The sequence below is a fragment of the Coloeus monedula genome, assembly GCF_965178545.1.
Source record: "Coloeus monedula genome assembly, chromosome: 4".
In the NCBI taxonomy this organism is placed as follows: Eukaryota; Metazoa; Chordata; class Aves; order Passeriformes; family Corvidae; genus Coloeus; species Coloeus monedula.
The window spans coordinates 2,754,074-2,770,932 of record NC_138784.1 but is presented as its reverse complement, the minus strand read 5'-3'; the positions used below and the strand labels follow the sequence as shown (position 1 = coordinate 2,770,932).

At 40.7% G+C, this 16,859-nt stretch overlaps 1 protein-coding gene across 1 annotated transcript in view; it reads right to left on the bottom strand.

Annotated features, from left to right (window-relative positions):
- The window catches only part of CACNA1C (calcium voltage-gated channel subunit alpha1 C), a gene marked incomplete at both ends in the record, with an annotated part of 458,232 nt that overhangs the window by 371,862 nt on the left and 69,511 nt on the right, over positions 1-16,859 (bottom strand). Inside the window, one exon of the mRNA XM_082279808.1 lies at positions 13,505-13,610. Within this exon, the coding sequence (XP_082135934.1) occupies positions 13,505-13,610 (106 nt within the window). The remainder of the gene's footprint in view (positions 1-13,504; positions 13,611-16,859) is intronic.

The following is a 16,859-nucleotide window of genomic DNA, read 5'->3' as shown; positions in this document are numbered from 1 at the left end:
CTGTATTTTGAATCCCAAAGTTCTCCCTCATCCCTCCAAAAAAGGCTTCATCTAACTCAGAACTGTGCCTCCAGGAATGACCAAATTGAAAGCCAAAGGGAGATCAACGACCAGACAGGCTTGTACCTCTCCTTCATCCTTCTCCCAGTCTTCAATTACTTTCAGCTCAGGGGATTTCCTCAGCTGGATGCAGTTTATCTAATTATTAATCCTCAATGGGCCTGTCTTCCAAATTTTTGTTCCACTCTCCTCTAGAGTTAATGTAAACTTGCTGCATTCTTATACAACAGTAATACTTCAGACTAAACCTCTTGCTTGTTCTTGAAGTAATGTCAGAGGGGAACAGTGAGAAGAATGAGTCATTCCTGTCTCCTGACTCAACTTTTGTCCGGGAATGCTATTTTCCTGTGAGGCTATGGGGAATAGGTGGAAACTATTGCTCCTTGCACAAGTCAGTCACTCAGCTCCCAAGTGCAAAAGCTCATTTTAATAAGCTACCAAAACAAAAGGTTTTACTGAAAGTCATAAAAGGTTGCTTAAAGATGGAAGCTGACCAACACAAAGTGGATAGACTTCTCTGATTCACTGAAAGCAGGCTGGAAAATGAACTTTTGCTCACTGAAACAAAACATCACCAAGTAGCAAGAAAAAAAATCTACCAAGAACTCAGCCTATATATAAGCAGTCCAGAGTAAGATTATTTAACAAATGACTTTCTGCTGTCACAGGATTGTGAGTATTTCAGAGAAAAAAAAAAAAGGTTAGGTTGAGAAAGACCCAACAACCATCACATCTGTATAATAGCACAGACTATCACCTAAAATGAAGCTAGGAGTATTTTTTTTTACAGAAAATGATGAGGCAATGAGCAGATTTTAATTTCTAAGTAAATAACATCCATGTGAGAATACAGTGCTTTTCCTTTCCTCCTGCCTCTCTTCTCCCTGTTCTAGCACCCGGTGATGGAAGCAAAGTATAAATCATGGTATGCCATCAAGGCAAAACTGTCCCTGAGAGCCTGGCATCATGCCCAGGAGTTTACTCACTCTGTGACAAGTGGTGTTCTCTTCAGCTTGGATTTATCCAGCCTCATCAATAAATACCTCAAGCATGGTCATCTGATGGACATGATGAGATTAGATTCCAAAATATTTAGGGCCATATAAAGCATTTCACTATTGTAAAGAAAATGGCAAATATCCTGAAGTGGGAACAATTTCTTTTCCTTACGTTAAATGCCTGAACAAACTGCTGTACAATCCTTGATGGCCAGGAATAACATGAGGGCTTTTTAAAAATTTACTCAGTGCTGTTTCTGTACATTATTCTAGGAGCCATTTTCTGCTCAGTGTTTGCTTTATAATCATCACACCCCTTTACTCACTCATGTCTGACGTGGGAGAATACATTCTCATCTGTGTCTTAGGAAGCAAGATCTGGATTTGCTTACAAGCTTTCCGACCTTGCTTTTCTGAATCAGACCAGAGGATCTAAAATAACAGGTTTTAGCATGGCAAGCAAATAGAACAGACTCAAAGCTCACAATCAGTCTCTCTTCACACTGTAGTCCAATTAAAACATATTTACTGATAGCAGAGGAGAATAACTACATAATCAGTGGTGTACAGCACAGGGCTCCAGCAGGTATGAAGGAGAGAAGATGCAGAGACATGACAGGAGTAGCCAAACAGCAGAGGAAACACAACAGTTTGTCTGCAAGCTGTGCAAGCAACACTCACTCACCCACTGAGATCAGCCTGCATGTTTCCAATTTTCCTGAAGCAGGGCAGGCTTAAGTGTATTTATCAGAGAATTGGGAACTATTGAACCATCATTCTCAGCATAGCCAGAAGCAAAGGCATGTGCTTGGGATCAAGGAACGCAGGTCAAGCTTATCAAACTCTTATTATGCACTGGAGGGCAACAGCTTCTCAGGGTGGCTTCCAGATCACGCCCAAGGTCAACTGAACACAAGCATCAGGGCCCAGCTTTTGGATAATATGGCTAATAAGATTCCAGGATGGCCAATGAGTTGTTAACATCTTTGCTGTGCTAGTGACAGCAAAATCGAAAGCTTTATCTACCTCCAGTGGCCATCCTTCAAACATGATGTTGATGAGCATCTTCAGGAGAAAAAAAGGAACAAAAAGAATTATCATCATCAGCAACTTAGAAAAAGTTACATCCCTTTTAGTACAATCAAGCATAATCAGTCAGAATTTACACAGAGTTAAGAAATACATTTTCATTCTTCAGTGTAAATGTGTCAAGCAGTAGAGGAATGTATGGAGGAAAAAACCCTCTACATTTTTTCAGGTTATATCATTCTTCAACAGCTTTAAATTACAAGTGAGGCTGTTCTTACAAGTATGTTATAAACACCTTCCCTTTTCTTGATAAAGCAGTTACAGCATGAACTTATATGACCAGCAGAAAGCAACACTAGATTCTTGAAATCATCTTTTCCCACTTTAAAATGTAGTCTGACCTATGGAATTTGCCTAAAACTTGGAATCTGTGCTCACCACTCGGTCCTGCTATGGTGTAGTTCATTTGGTCTCTCCCTAGTCCCACAGGGTCAGACACACTTTCGAGAGGTCATAGGCCACTTTATATTAAGCAGTTCAATGAAAAAGGAATAATTCTCAGCTCCCTATGGATTTTCGTGCTTTCAAAAGGTCAAAGGCTCTGCAGAGCCCGGTTTGCCTTCTGGGCTGGAACAGTAAAGGCACATCAGTTTCTGTGGCCAGAGGCACACGGGGCAGCGTGGCTGCCACTCTGCCCACATGTGCAGATGCATCGATTAGAGGCGGGTTTGAGCACTCTCCTGATCAAAGCTAAAGCAGTGACCAGGGGAGAACACAGCACCTGCTCTGTTCCAAAGGCACAGCAGCCTTCTTTCCTGCACGGAGCGCTGAGAGAGCCTGCCCCCCATCCCGGGGAGCCAGGAGGGAAGGTGCAAGGCAGAGGAAGAGGCTCCCCTCCTTCGCACGCAGAGGCGAGGGAGCAGCCCCAGCCTCGTGCCTGTCCCCTCAAGGTCTGTGTCAGCACCACGGGGTACTTTTGGAAAAGACTGGGAATGGCAGGGAAAAGACCTAGCTCTGACAATTACACAGCCTCCCAGTGGTGTGAGCTGCTACGAGCATCACCCAGAAATGCCCATAACCCTCACCCACAGGAAGAGCGCAGAAGTGGATCCCAGCAAAGGTAGAACCATGCTCTTCATCTGTTCTGCTTCAATGTCTTCGTTCAACAGAGACATTAAAAAAACAATAAATAAAGCCCAAGACATACTGAAGAACCAGTGATATGAAAATCCTACTTGGGAAATGACTATTCTTTTAAGAATGCTTTTCATCCAATGAAACTTTTCTTTGCACATTATCAAAGAGCAGCAGTGGACACACAAACTGGCAGACATATCTGACTCAGGTCTGGGTGGTGGAAGGAGGGAATGAACCACAAAAAACCTGTTTTAAATGTGCTCCTTAAATTCACATCAGAGCCCCACAGTGTTACCTGTGTACCAAGGAAAATTACTTGAGTAACCAAGATGAGCTGAGGGAAACCCATGAGCAGCACCTTGAACACAAGCTATGGTCCTTCTTCCTCTGAAAGAGGGATCGACCTCTCTGTAGTTTCCCTTTTCAATACATATCAAAATGCAAAAGCAAAGGTAAACATTTCCAAAAGGAACTGTCAGCCAGGACTGAATTTATTTCAAGAGCTATTTATCAGCAGTATTTCCAGGGCTGTATCAGCAGTTACTTCTCTCAAATACCACACTGCATTTTCCCTAGATTAGCTCCTGCTCTTTATACTGCTCTGTCCCTCATACTGCCTATCCTCTGTACGAGGACTGCTAACTACAAGCTCAAAACTTAACAGAATTAGATCTTCTGAAAGTTACAAATGCATTTCCTCATTTATTTTTTCCGCCTCTTTATTTTTCTTTCACTCCGTAAGATTTCGGTAGAGAACAAACATCAAAAATACTCAAACATTATCATATTCATGGCCTCTGAAAGACTTAAACACTCAATTTTGCTTCAGCTGCTTCTTCCTTTTTCCCCTATGAGCTGTCAAATACTTGCATGCAGCCTGGTGTGTCAAAAGGAAAACAAAGAAGCAGCAGTGCTGGTTTTATCCTAGGGACAATGAAATTGGAGATCAAGTGATCTGGACATTAATATTTATATCCAATATTTTAAAAAAAAAGGCTGAAAGTGGAATGTAATTTTTAAGCATGTTGTAAAATGTAGGAAACAATTTGAGTAAGTAAAGGGTAATGCTGGAGTATGAACTGCTATAAACAAGAATTTATTTATGTCAGGAGGAAAGCATCACACCCCTGAGATGGATAAAAATTGTGTTAACTGTCAAATGAGAAGTAGGATACAATGAAAACATTAAATAAGAAGATCTATAAAAGAGCCAGTGACTTGATTCACAGCTAAAACTTGGTTCAGGTTGAATAAGGGAAGAATATATCATGGTTAATGACTTATAACAATTAGGATGCAAGTTGGTTGGTTTAAGGGAGATTTATCAGATTCTAGCTGGTCTAAATCAATGCAACTTAAGTTGTAAACCACAGCTGCACATTCAGCCCAGGAATTTCCATGTAGATGTCAGCTTTTACTGCTCTCCCTGCTTGGACATACAGCACTGGATTTTGCAGAGAGCTCCAGATGGAACCCTGGTATCACTATACACATGATTATTCAGTACCTGCATATGATTATTCAGTACCTGCACAAGCAAATGCCCCGTTAGGTGCTTGGACTCAGGAGGCACCTGAAGCATTTAACAGAAGCAGGAAGCTGGGATTCCTCTATTTCCTTCCCTCTGTTGCAGGGACAGCAGGGATTTTAAAGAGCAGAAGCAGCTGATTTCCTTGTTCTACAGCAAAACAATCCTTAACAATTAAATGCCCCAACAGCTGTCACCACAGTGACACCAGCCCCGTGTGTGCTTGAGATCATCCCTTGTCATTGTTATGATTTAGCTACCACTGTAGAAGCTGTGCATTCAATGGTATTTCAATCCATTTTTCACCTCATCCAACTGCTCCTGAAGGGCATTGATGTGCCTTTTGAGCAGATTCAGGCATTAATTGTTGTGGTGACCATAATGAGGACATGCTTTCTGTTTGTTTGCCTTCAAATACAGGTTTAGATTGTGAAACAATTATGCAACTAGATCTTTAAAAAAATCTTTGTGACCACATATTCGCCTGCATAATCTCATCTAAACAGGGGTTCTTGTTTAAAAGTGACTCAGACAATAAGGCCACACAAGGATAACAGCACTCTAAGTGGTTTTCAATGGATAAAAATAATAATAATAAAATTATATGCAAGTTCCACTTTTGTGTGGGGTTTTCTATTTGAGGGCATGTAATAGAACAGAAACATTTTAAAATGTCTGCATAAAAAGCATTCCCCATGCTTCAGATCAAAGAGTAATAGTAAAAGATTAAGCACATTTATTGCTAAGTAGAAAAACATTTCAACATACCAGATGAAGCTAACCATATGCAAAAGATGTTTGCTTCAGTTCCTAATACAAGCTACCTAAATATAAGTTTTACAAGCAACAGACAATGGCAAACCAGCAGAATGATGAATTCCAAAACCCCAAGCTCTCCACCAATGCAAGTTTATCAGGACAGCCTGAAAAGCAGCTGCACACTTGCCAGCACAGCTAGCCAGGGAACCACACACATCCCATTTCCATTCCAGGGAGATTCTGCTGTGGGAGCTGGGCATCTCACACGTGCCATTGCCAAATTTAGCACACAGGGCTAAAGGTGTTGACACCACTGTTAGAGAGGCTGTAGAGGAACTGTACCAGCAGCAACCCCAGGAAGGGAGCAGCCTCCAAAGATGCTCCTCTGGCTGCTCACCATTCAAGCTCTGTACAGGTAAGCTCACCACGAGCACCAAGACACTAATTTACATCGTGTGTCTATCAAACTTTACAACTCTACACCATCAAAGTGTCTCTGCTGAGCAAAATGTGCAATCCTCAGCGTCCCACAGATCATCACAAGCTGTTAAGGTTAGAGCAAAAGCTTAGGGAAACACTGCTGTCCAAGGATGGTCCAGCTGCCTTGCCTAGGCTCAGGTGAAACAGAACTTGCTAAGGGTGTCTTCAGGAGATAACCTGCTGAGCCAACTTTCCAGCATCTGCCAGAGAGGCAACACACTGCAAAGACACTAATGAATGTTTCCTGCTGCTTGCTGGAAGTCTTGCCCTAAGCAGTGCTCTTTCAACATCATATTCTTAATCAAGAAGTATCTTTGCTAAGTACAGGCTCTTCATTGTATTCTACAAGCAAGAAAAGAAATTTCCTTCCACGAGGTTACAGACAACCTTGATTATATATTGTCCAGCATTTCTTGAAGGTGAAATCCATCTTGCTTTGAGGCTGTCTGTCATTCAGCCAAGAGGACTGAAGAGCTGCTATGACATACAGACCCTCATGTTTTCGGAATTAGAAGGCATAGGAGAAAATAGGAATAGTCCTCGAGAGGAACAGCCAGTCAAAACTCTGACAAACACACAAACCATCCTTCCCTTTTGGCAATTCTGTCCCTTGGCAAGCAGCACGTCCATTATTTTACTTCTAAGGGAACTATGAAAAGTTCTTGGGGTTTTTTCTAGCTTGAACAATACGTGGAGCATTGCCTTTAGAGTCCATGATTTTGTACATGTCAGCAAAGCCTGATGTTCCAAGGATTGTTTGTCAGTGGCATGCACTGAATTAGTGGATGGTTTTCAGTGACAGCCAAACTCCAGAAAAGGCAATGGGAAGCTTGCCTGACTTAAAACCCCAGAACGTGGTGCAATACAAACTACACATAAAGGAATCCAAAGGTCATATGTAATATACTCGATTGAATTTCTAGGTTTTCTAGATGCTTATTTCCTTCCTGATGTCATTAAACGATTCTGAAGAGCTCATGAACAAGAGTCAAGCATCCCAAAGGCTCATAGAAGGATAAGGATACTTGTACCAAAAGGACAGTACAAAAATGACCTGCCATATTGAAAATTTCCACTGCTTTTAAAAGACTGTTATTTTTGCAGTGGAAGGAATTAGACTGCAGTGAAAACATCAGTACTTAAATACTCTTGTTTGGCCTGCTTCCACATTTTTTCTATCTTTCCTAAACAAGTACAAAAAGAGGTAAAAAAATCCAAACGAAACACACACACTGAATTCTACACTGAACCTGAGGTTTGATAAACAAGAATAATTACCACCTGGAAAAAACCAACTAACACACTTGTTAAGATTTAGAAAGCCTGCACATAAAGAAAGGGAAAACAGTAATCAGAGCTGAATACAAAAATGGGATAAATGGTTTAATGTTTGGACTAACTCGATAAACTCGCCATCAATCAGAACCAAAACATACAGCTAAAATGTCAAAATGACTTACACAGAAACATACAGCCTCCAAATTTCAAGTTACTATTTTCTTGGAGTTGGATTAGTTAGTGGAACAATTTATTGTTCTTTGTTTTTTACACAACCTACAGTCCTACTGTAAGTGCATACAAGTATCCATGTCTACATTGGGAAGAATACTGATTTCAAAAGCAAAAGGCTCCGATTAGGAGACCAAGGTGTTGCGAACAGAGTTAGAAAATAAGGAGCTAGAATGTGCACTGGGATTAATCACTCACAGAGTCCAGGTTTAGGGGAAAAAAAGGGAATTCAAGAGCAAAATTAACAAGAGAAGTAGTTGGAAGCTGAAGCTGAGTAAGCAGAGCACTGAGACCAAATGAGAAAACAGGTGGGAAACATGAAACCACTGTGGAAGGGAGACTTGCAGTTGGGAGGAAAAAGGAAAAGCAAAAGGGACAGGTCTGTCAGAATGTGCACCAGAACAAGGAGAATTACTTGGCAAGGATTATGAATTTAAAAAGCAACAAAACCGGGTGGGGGACACAGCCACAAGAGATCTCAGACCTGACAAAGAGATGGCAAACAGCAACAAGCACAGGCTGGTTGAGGACTCTGGGGCCACTGGTACAAAGAGAAGCTGGGACTTGGTTGGGACTCCAAACCCAACAGTTTTGTTCCTGCTAGTAATACATATGTCAGTGTCTGCTTTACCAGTTCCATCTTCACAAAGCCTAGGAAATGACACCACTATTAAACAAACAAACAAACAACCTACTTTTTACACTTCTTTTTTAGTTAGTGACTACTGTCTTGGAATTGATTGCTAGGGATTTTCTTCTTTTTTACAGTCTTTTCTACATCATTTCTTGTAATGGTGTGATGGAAAAATTGAGATAGAAATTTATCTAAGGCCACACAGCTTGCCAATACCAGGGCCATCACACAAGTTGAGTGGCTTCCTCTTAAACCCAGGGCTTATTCTTCCACACTGTGCTCCTCTACAGCCAGGGATGCTGAGTATCACCCTGTCAGAAGCAGGGTTTCTGAGAACTTTGGGAAACACTGAGCCTCAATTCCATTATATTCAACCTCCTCAGAATCACACAGTGATTCACAGTCTTTCTGGAAGAAACCCTCAAGGATTTTTTGGCACAATTTCCTTTCTTCTCATCCTGACTCCAATCCCATTCCAGCCGCCTCAGCATCGCTCTTCCAGCTTCTGTCACTCAGTCCTCACTCCTCAAATACTACAACTGTGTAAGCTCCCCCAGCTGGAGCAGTGCTGGCACGGGGCCCAAGGTAATAAACCTATCAGAGCTTATTAGCTCAGCATGCACTCTGTCCCTCAGCCCTGATGTTAGCATCTCTCATTGCCCTATTCACTCACGAGCTGGGAACTGGCACACAGGAGGATGATAGCAGTGACACAACAGAACCAAATGCTTTTGTGCAGCGCTCTTCCTCACCCTTTTCCAGAAAAACCATTCTTTCCTCTCCCAACCCCATCACCCCCACTTTGCTCTCTAGCACTTTCTGACTTCACACAGGAAAAATTGAGCCTGTTCCATCTGGTGACTCCAGAATTCTCTGATACAAAAATTGCTGCAGTTTATTATGCCAATATATAGAAATGTAATAGATAGCCACATCCACACCTATTGTGTCAGTCTCCTGAAAATGCCAGAAAAAACAAAATTAAGAGCACTTCCTTCTTTTTTAATACAGGAATCACCTGCTCTACAGGATACTCCCATACTAACCAAGTAATAAAGCAACCATACTTCCAGAAAGGCAAGTCCCCTTTCCATGGGCAGACACAAACACTGGCTGGCACAAGAACTGACAAGCAAGCAGAAATCCCATCTTCCTTTTCACAGGGTCCTATTTGAGGTTTAACAAATTAGTCCAAAGGTGACATCCCATTATAAGCTCACATATAAACACAAGAGATCTTTCTTTCTATTTAAGTAGTATACAAGAGGATTTCCTTCCTACAAGGAAGGGAAAGCAGAACTATCAAAACACCAGAAGAAAGATTTCCCTGCTCCTTATCCAAAGCATAAACAACCAACCAAGTTGCCTTCCCTGGAAGGTGCTGTAAACCTTGGTCTTAACCTCATTATGTTATCACCATGCTGTGATATTGCCAGGCTTGTGCCATTTGCAGTTGCCAGTAAAGTGACAGAAGCATTTTCCTCTCAGCTTCCTATCTTAGGCAGTCTATAGTTTTTATTCCTACATGCACGTTATCTCTGTCCTAATGCATAATTGCAGGGATAACAACCAGAAAGCCTCCATATCAGTTACAGCCTCTAATGCAGGCTGACTTTAATTCCCCTCAAACCACCTCCATTTTTTCTGATTGCATTAACACACAACTGTTCTTTGCACAGGCTTATACATGAGCTTACTTTACTTGTAAATTTAAATTAAGTCTCAGCAAGTTCATTAATAGAAAAAAAAATATTTTGCACCTAACACAACCCCCCCCCACTTGTGTAAGTTCAATAGTTTCCAGTAACTTGCCAGTAACAATAGTTTTACAGTTACTTTTGCAGTGCTACTGCATACTCCATACTCCATAAAAACTGCTGAAGCCAATTTCAAACATTTTTATGACTACATTATACTATTCTGGCATATTTCTTAAAGCCAGTGACAAAGACACTGCAATGAGCATAAAAATAAGAAATTCGGGGTTTAGGATAAATGTGCATTCCAAAACTGAAAGTGCTTCACAGTCCAAGTTACCATCCCTAGACTTGATAAAAAAGGCCTGAAGATTTATAGGAATTATTATCACAGGAAGATAGATTGCAGAGAAAGAGGCAGAATATCTATGTGGTATTTAGCCTAAACTTGTAACACATAACAGCTATTCACAATTCCTGGCTAATGCAAAAGGGAAGGAATTATTTACTGGACTCTTCTGTACCTAGCTCCAGTGCTCATCTCTGAGGCATCCTATCACATAGGTCTTGCAGCTAAAAACAAATGGAGACATGCAGGAGGTTCCTGGTTTTGTTCAGGTAAGTGGGGCTCGTGTCTCCAAGACTTCAGTGGAGGCACCCAGCACTGCACGTGCCCCACGTGGCCAGTGGCTGCTCACACATCTGACATTCACACACAGAAATTATTTACCAAAGCATTATTTAGGTACCATTTTTCTACTTTTATAGAGAGAAGGAAAGAAGGCACCCACACGATTCAGGATTCCTTTCTCTTCCCTCCCCATCCTCTTCTCCATTAGCTTGTTGAAGGCAGTTGACTGAATTTTTAACCTCGGTCACCAAGGAAAACATTATTTGAAAAGATATGATGAAACCTTGGAGAAGGAATGCTCAGAGCCTGAGGCAAATCTGGCAGCTTATTGGAAAAGTGTTATGACTCTTTCAGAGCTTGTAAAACAGTTACTGCCCGTCATGTTCTCTGTAGGTAGGTCCTTGTATCTCAAGGAGTTAGAGATGGCTTAGGAAACCAGGGATGTGGGAGTTCCTCTGGTAGCTTTAACCCTGAAAAAGCTAAATTGCAACATGAAATGAATCAAGAGCTCTGATTCGTTTTCAGCTAGAAAGATTCTGCATGCATTCAATCACCTTTCTGCACAGCACACACATCAGTGCATGGCCCCCACACACATTTCACTCAGACACTCCTTGCCTGTGTCACATCACAGCCTTTGCAGCCCTCAACTTCATGGCTACAAAACTAATCTGATCGTGAAATAGATGCTCCCAAGTAGAAAAAAAAATAAAAGATGGAGTACATGAGCTTATACAGGAACCCCAGCTTCTTTCTAGTCTCTTCCACATACAGTTTGGCTCTTTGACAGTAAGGTCCCACTCTTACACATTTCCTGCCTTGTGGAAGAGCTTTCCTTTAGCTGTCACCCATTCTTTCATCCCATTCCAAAACACAACTAATGCATTTTTCCACCCTTCTCTCACCCATTTGCCCTCTCTTCCCCTCCCTGTTGCTCAGGACTTTACTCACATTGTGCAGCAGATGCTGTGTACTCAAAGTGTGTTCCCCAATAGTGGTGCATACACGCCAAGGGACGAGTACATCAGCTGAGAAAACAACAGCAAAACACACAAAACCCAACAGCCACAAACACAGACCAACAGGAGATCACAGGCTAGTGAGCAGTCAGAGCTCCAGGGTTTGATCTGTACCATAGAAAAGTCTCGACTTCACCAGTACACACTAAGTATCCCGTTTTCCAGGTTTAATTATTTTTTCCATTAAGACACAAAGAAAAAAGTGGAGTCAAGCAGATTACTCATTTAACTTTATTCTTCCTCTACTTCTGTAAAGCAGCTATTTAGGTAAATTAACAATTCCTCCTCATCCTCAAGGCTGTAGCATCTCTAGACTTTCCTGAGATGATAACTCCTGCTTGGCTAGGTTTTTTTAAACCCTACCGACAAAAAACATGAGTGTTTTTATAGACATTCTAAATGATGCAAAAGATATCTTGGAAAACAGATGCAGAAGAGAAACTTAACTCAAAAGGTGCACATATTCCTCGACAGCAGAACAGTTTCAATACATCTCGTTCAACTACAAACATACTTCCAACCTGGTTTTAGCCAGCAGTCTCCTCACCGAATTAAGGCACATACCCAAAACCCAAATAAAGACAACACAAACTGTGAGTCCTTCAACCTTCAAATCTGCTTCATCTTCCTCCTTCAGCCTTGCAAGTCAGAACATGCATGAACATACCTGTTTTCCTCACCAGGGGATCAAGTGAATCTGCTTTTTATTAAATAAAATACGGTAATTTTTCAGAGGTGGCCTACCGAAGCTTTTTAATTGTACACCCCACAATTCATCATTGTTAAACACCAAGTCACACTAGCAAAGAGCAGGCAAAGAGAAACAAGACAAACTCATGTGCACTGTACATGTAGGGAGTGGTTAACAACCACTCATCACCTCCTGCTCCTCTTTTTCTACTTCTTTAAGGAGTTACCTTGCAAAGGCACCACACGACAAGTTTTTACTAACCTCTTTTTCTTTTAAACACAAAAGCATTGTTTTCAGCAATTCCTGAAGTTTGCAATGTGTTTTCTAAAACTTCAAGAGATATTTAATCAAATGACTGACTTCCAAGAGCAGCATGAATCTTTTTAATTACAATGCCTGTCAGCCACCCCAGCTGTCGCTACTTTAGAAGTATGGATTTTGTTTTCCTCCACTGTTGCTCGAAAGTTTCTAAAGTCTCAATAAATTTTATTCAGGAAATAGCATCCCTACTCCTTCCTAAACTCTGGGAGTAAGTTTTCACCCTGATCCAACCCAACAAGCAGCAGATTTATTCACATATTTGAGAGGAAAAAAAATGTTTTCTGCTAATTCAGTGAAGTGTGTTCCAGAGCTGGTTTGTGTTTTGCCCTTACTGAACAGAATCCTTTGCTATGGCTTCATGCTAAGCCAAAAGTAAACACTCTTCCTTTTTATACAGACAGCTCAATCCCAAAGTACCAACACTGGTATCAGTGGGGACAGAAGAAAAGCTGTATTCCCCCAACAAGAGGGAATAATCAAAAAACCCAAAAATAAAATTAAAAAAAACCCAACCAACCCCAAGCAAACACCAAAACAAACAAAAAACCCCAACCCCACAAATATTGTTCAGCCAAATCAATGCAGGGGTCTGAAATGCAAGCATTAAAAAGTCATCAAGTTGTGTTCTCAGGTATCACTTGGGAAGAGGACAGTACCAACCTCACAATGGCACACAGTAAGACAAAAGCCACCAGATATCTTTTAATCAGGGGTTATCTCCCACAAATACCTGCAGATTGAAATCCACCAAGTGCTTTTTGCAGCATGCAGAAATTTGTTAATCTAAACATCACATCCAGCACCTGTGCAATTTTTTGGAATATTCTTCTCTAAAACCAGCTCAGCTGATACAGGTACTAACATGAATTGACAAGACATAGCAGTCAAAACCAATTTTTATGATGTTCTAACCTTTGGTGGATATATTTACATTCCCTACCTTCAAAAGTCTCCACGATCAATTTTCAAAAGGACTTTCAAAATAGCAAGACAACACCATTGAGGACTTACCAGATTGGAATTGGTGGCATTGGAATCATCTTCTGGAAAGGGGATATAGATAGCTAAGGCCACACAATTGGCAAAAATAGTCAGTAAAATAATTATTTCAAATGGTCTGAGGAATGGAGTTAAGGAAATTGTTTCAAAATGAGCACACAAAAATAAAACTAAATTAAAAAAAAGAAAAAAAAAGATTTATAAGAATTCTGTTTAAAGGAAGCATTCCAAGCCCCTTATATTCTGAAAAGAAACATATGCCTTTTTAAGTGCTTTTAGGAGCTCCCAGCCAAGACTCTTCCTAATATGTCAAAAGCAGTGTAGGCCAGTCGCGTGCCAGAGTAAACACAGATTTCTTAAAAGTTTTTTCTTCTTTTACTTGTTTAGATTGCATTTTCCCAACTTTCCTTCGAGTGTGGCTTCACTAGTTTTAATGAGAGAAACCTGTTTTATAATGATTGCCCTTGTCCCTTTCAGGATCAATTTTTCTTGGTTGTTTTCATCTGCATTTATAAATTCATAGATGATTTTAACAAACATTTTGGGGTTTTTCTTTTGCTGTTGTTGCTGTAGTTTTTCCCACCTTTCTCAGTTTCTCTCTCATATCTCAGAGTTCAATGTGAGGGCCCAAGCAATACATGCATACATGTTTAGAAGACATTTTAAAAAGGATAGATTTTATTAAGGCAAAAAAAAGGTCTTTGTCCAAAATGTGCTTATGCTGCACATTGCCATGTATACTTGTTTTGCTTTTAAATTATTTGAGGGAGTATTTCTTTTTCCCTTAGTTGCATTTCATTTGGCATCAGAGGGAACACAAATGTCCCTGCACATTATATTAGGAACACCAGGAAGCTGAAAGTCCCTTCTGACAGAGAAATAATCCATAGGCATTTCAGCCTTGCATCAACTCTGTTAGGGAAAAGAAAGACCAAACATTTGGAATGCTCAACAAAGGAATCCTGCACAGGCTCAATGTCCCCCTGACTGTCCACTGGAATCAAAGGGCATTTTTCTACTGCCCAGCCTCCTGGCACTGCACTTTATCTACTTCAGGGGTCCCCTTAATCTCAGTTGCTGTGAAGTGTCTCCAAACTCAGACTAGAGACCAGATTTATGGTCTGTCTACATTTACTGGCCTGCAAGAATATCCTGGAGGCTAGTTCTGGGATAACTCACCAGTGCCCTGGAGGGGAATGAGGAGCAGGATAGAACAGGGAGGATGCCAAGCATAACCTGTGCCCCAGAGCGCATTCGAGCATGAATTTATCTACCATGGGACTGGCTCTGCAGCACTGCCCAATGTCAACACAGCACGTATGATTTTGGTCAGCAGAGCACTGTTCTCAGCAGGCTTTAGCAGGAGAGAACAGGAGATATTTGAATGTTAAGCTGAGCTGCAAGATACACACAAATTCCAGGCACCTGACCACTGTTTATACTCCAACACATTCTACATTTCACATATGGAACAGTCAAAGGGTTCCCAACTCACCAGACTACAGTGCTCAAGCCTGTGAATAATAGGAAATAAGTGGTACCATGGAGGAAGAAGAGCAGATCAGGATAGGAAGGCTACACCAGAAATCAGGAAGAATTCTCAGGCATATAATACACCTCAGGCTGTTTGTATAATGTTTACTGTTTAAAGACCTGAATTTCCACAGGCTTTCACTTTCTTAATCATTTTTTCCCACAGATTTTTTGTTTTGGCAGGGTTATTATCCATTAACTTATCACTGTTTACACATTTTCTTTTACTTCTTTTCCCTTTTTGAACTCTAAACATTAAATTCTATAAAATCCAAAAATACAAAAGGCAGAAAATCAAATACACAGCTAAGTCTTTGCAAAATAAGGTAATTGCTTCATTTCATTTTTCTTAAATGCAATTGCTCATTCAGGCTCTTAACATTGTAAGATTTGGGTTGTAAGAAACACCACTGAAGTACCACCTGATACTTGTTCAATATCTATTATGCTTAAACTTTAGTGGCACAACCAATTAAGTTAACCCTTTCTCAGTAGTTTTCAGCAAGTTGGAAAAGCCAGAATATAGAGTTAAACTAAACCTTGTTGCAACCCTTTGACACTGCTTCTTGTCAAAGTGTTTCTTGTTTACAAACTCTAGATGTCCAATGAGAGGTTCTGATGGGGAAAAAAAAAGTACTTCCATCAACTCATCTAAAATCAATCAAAACCTAAAAACTGCAAGCTTCAGCATCTTTGTATGGTTTTAGTGGCTTTGTTTGGTCATCTCTTGATCTCAGCAGGGCTGTATCCTGGTTTGCAAGGCATCATTCCCATCATTCACTGCTGATCTTATTCATCTATCAAATGTCACTCACTGCTTTCTCTGAAGACACGTGGTTACTGGGGTGCTGCTAAGTAAACCAAGATTCAGTTTTATCCTGTTAGTCATCACCCATCATCTCATGCTTAAAGTATCAGACTTATGTCAGAAGCAATAAAAAGTAGCAAACTTAATCAGGGGATTAAAAATTAGCATGTAAAGAAGAAAGGAACAGGCAGGCAGGTAGTTTAAGGACATGGAAGGATTGACAAGAGCATTTTTAACAAGTTCTTCATCTGAAAAATATGTCCATGTCAGCAATACCTAATATACTCATTTTCTGTTTTCACCCAGCATCCCACCAGACACCCAAAGGAATAATATTATCACATTGTCTTAAATGCCTTAATTCATTTTTTATCGTATTAACTACTGCCAAGTTCTGTACTGCCTTTCCCTGACATGCTTATCTGTCCCTAAAAACATTCTTTTTCTTTTGTATTTCCTGAAGAACCCCATTAGCTTGTGATTACTGCTCAGGGTTGATCCTGGTTTCTCTTTGAGGGTGCCAAGGAGGCACACTTCATTTCAGTTTGAGTTCCACACCAAAGACTCAAATTCCAGCTTGCACTGCTCAGACTTGGGTGACTAAAAAGGCTTTGCTCCTTGCACATAATAAAGTGATGGTGCAACTCTCCCTGGCTTTCCAGGGAAGCAGCACTGACCCCTACACTCTGCAGTTCTGTGCCAGTGGTTATCATCTATCATCTGTGACACTGTCTGTCATCTGTGACACTGTCTCTAGTTCAGACTATGAGATCTCCCTCTGCACTGTGTTTGTACATGTTGCAGGATTGCTTTAACTGTAGTTCCTTTTCCCTTCTCCTACATAACCATTATCCCTCACCGTACATTACTGAGCCTTATTATTTTAACCAGAATTTAACCACAGTCCTCAGCCCTGGCTCAGGGTCTTACTGCAATACCTTTGGGTTTTTTTTACCTTGTCCTTCTGCTCCACTCTTTTCTTCATACTGTGGAAAGTGTGATGTCACATGTTTAACAAAAAAAAGT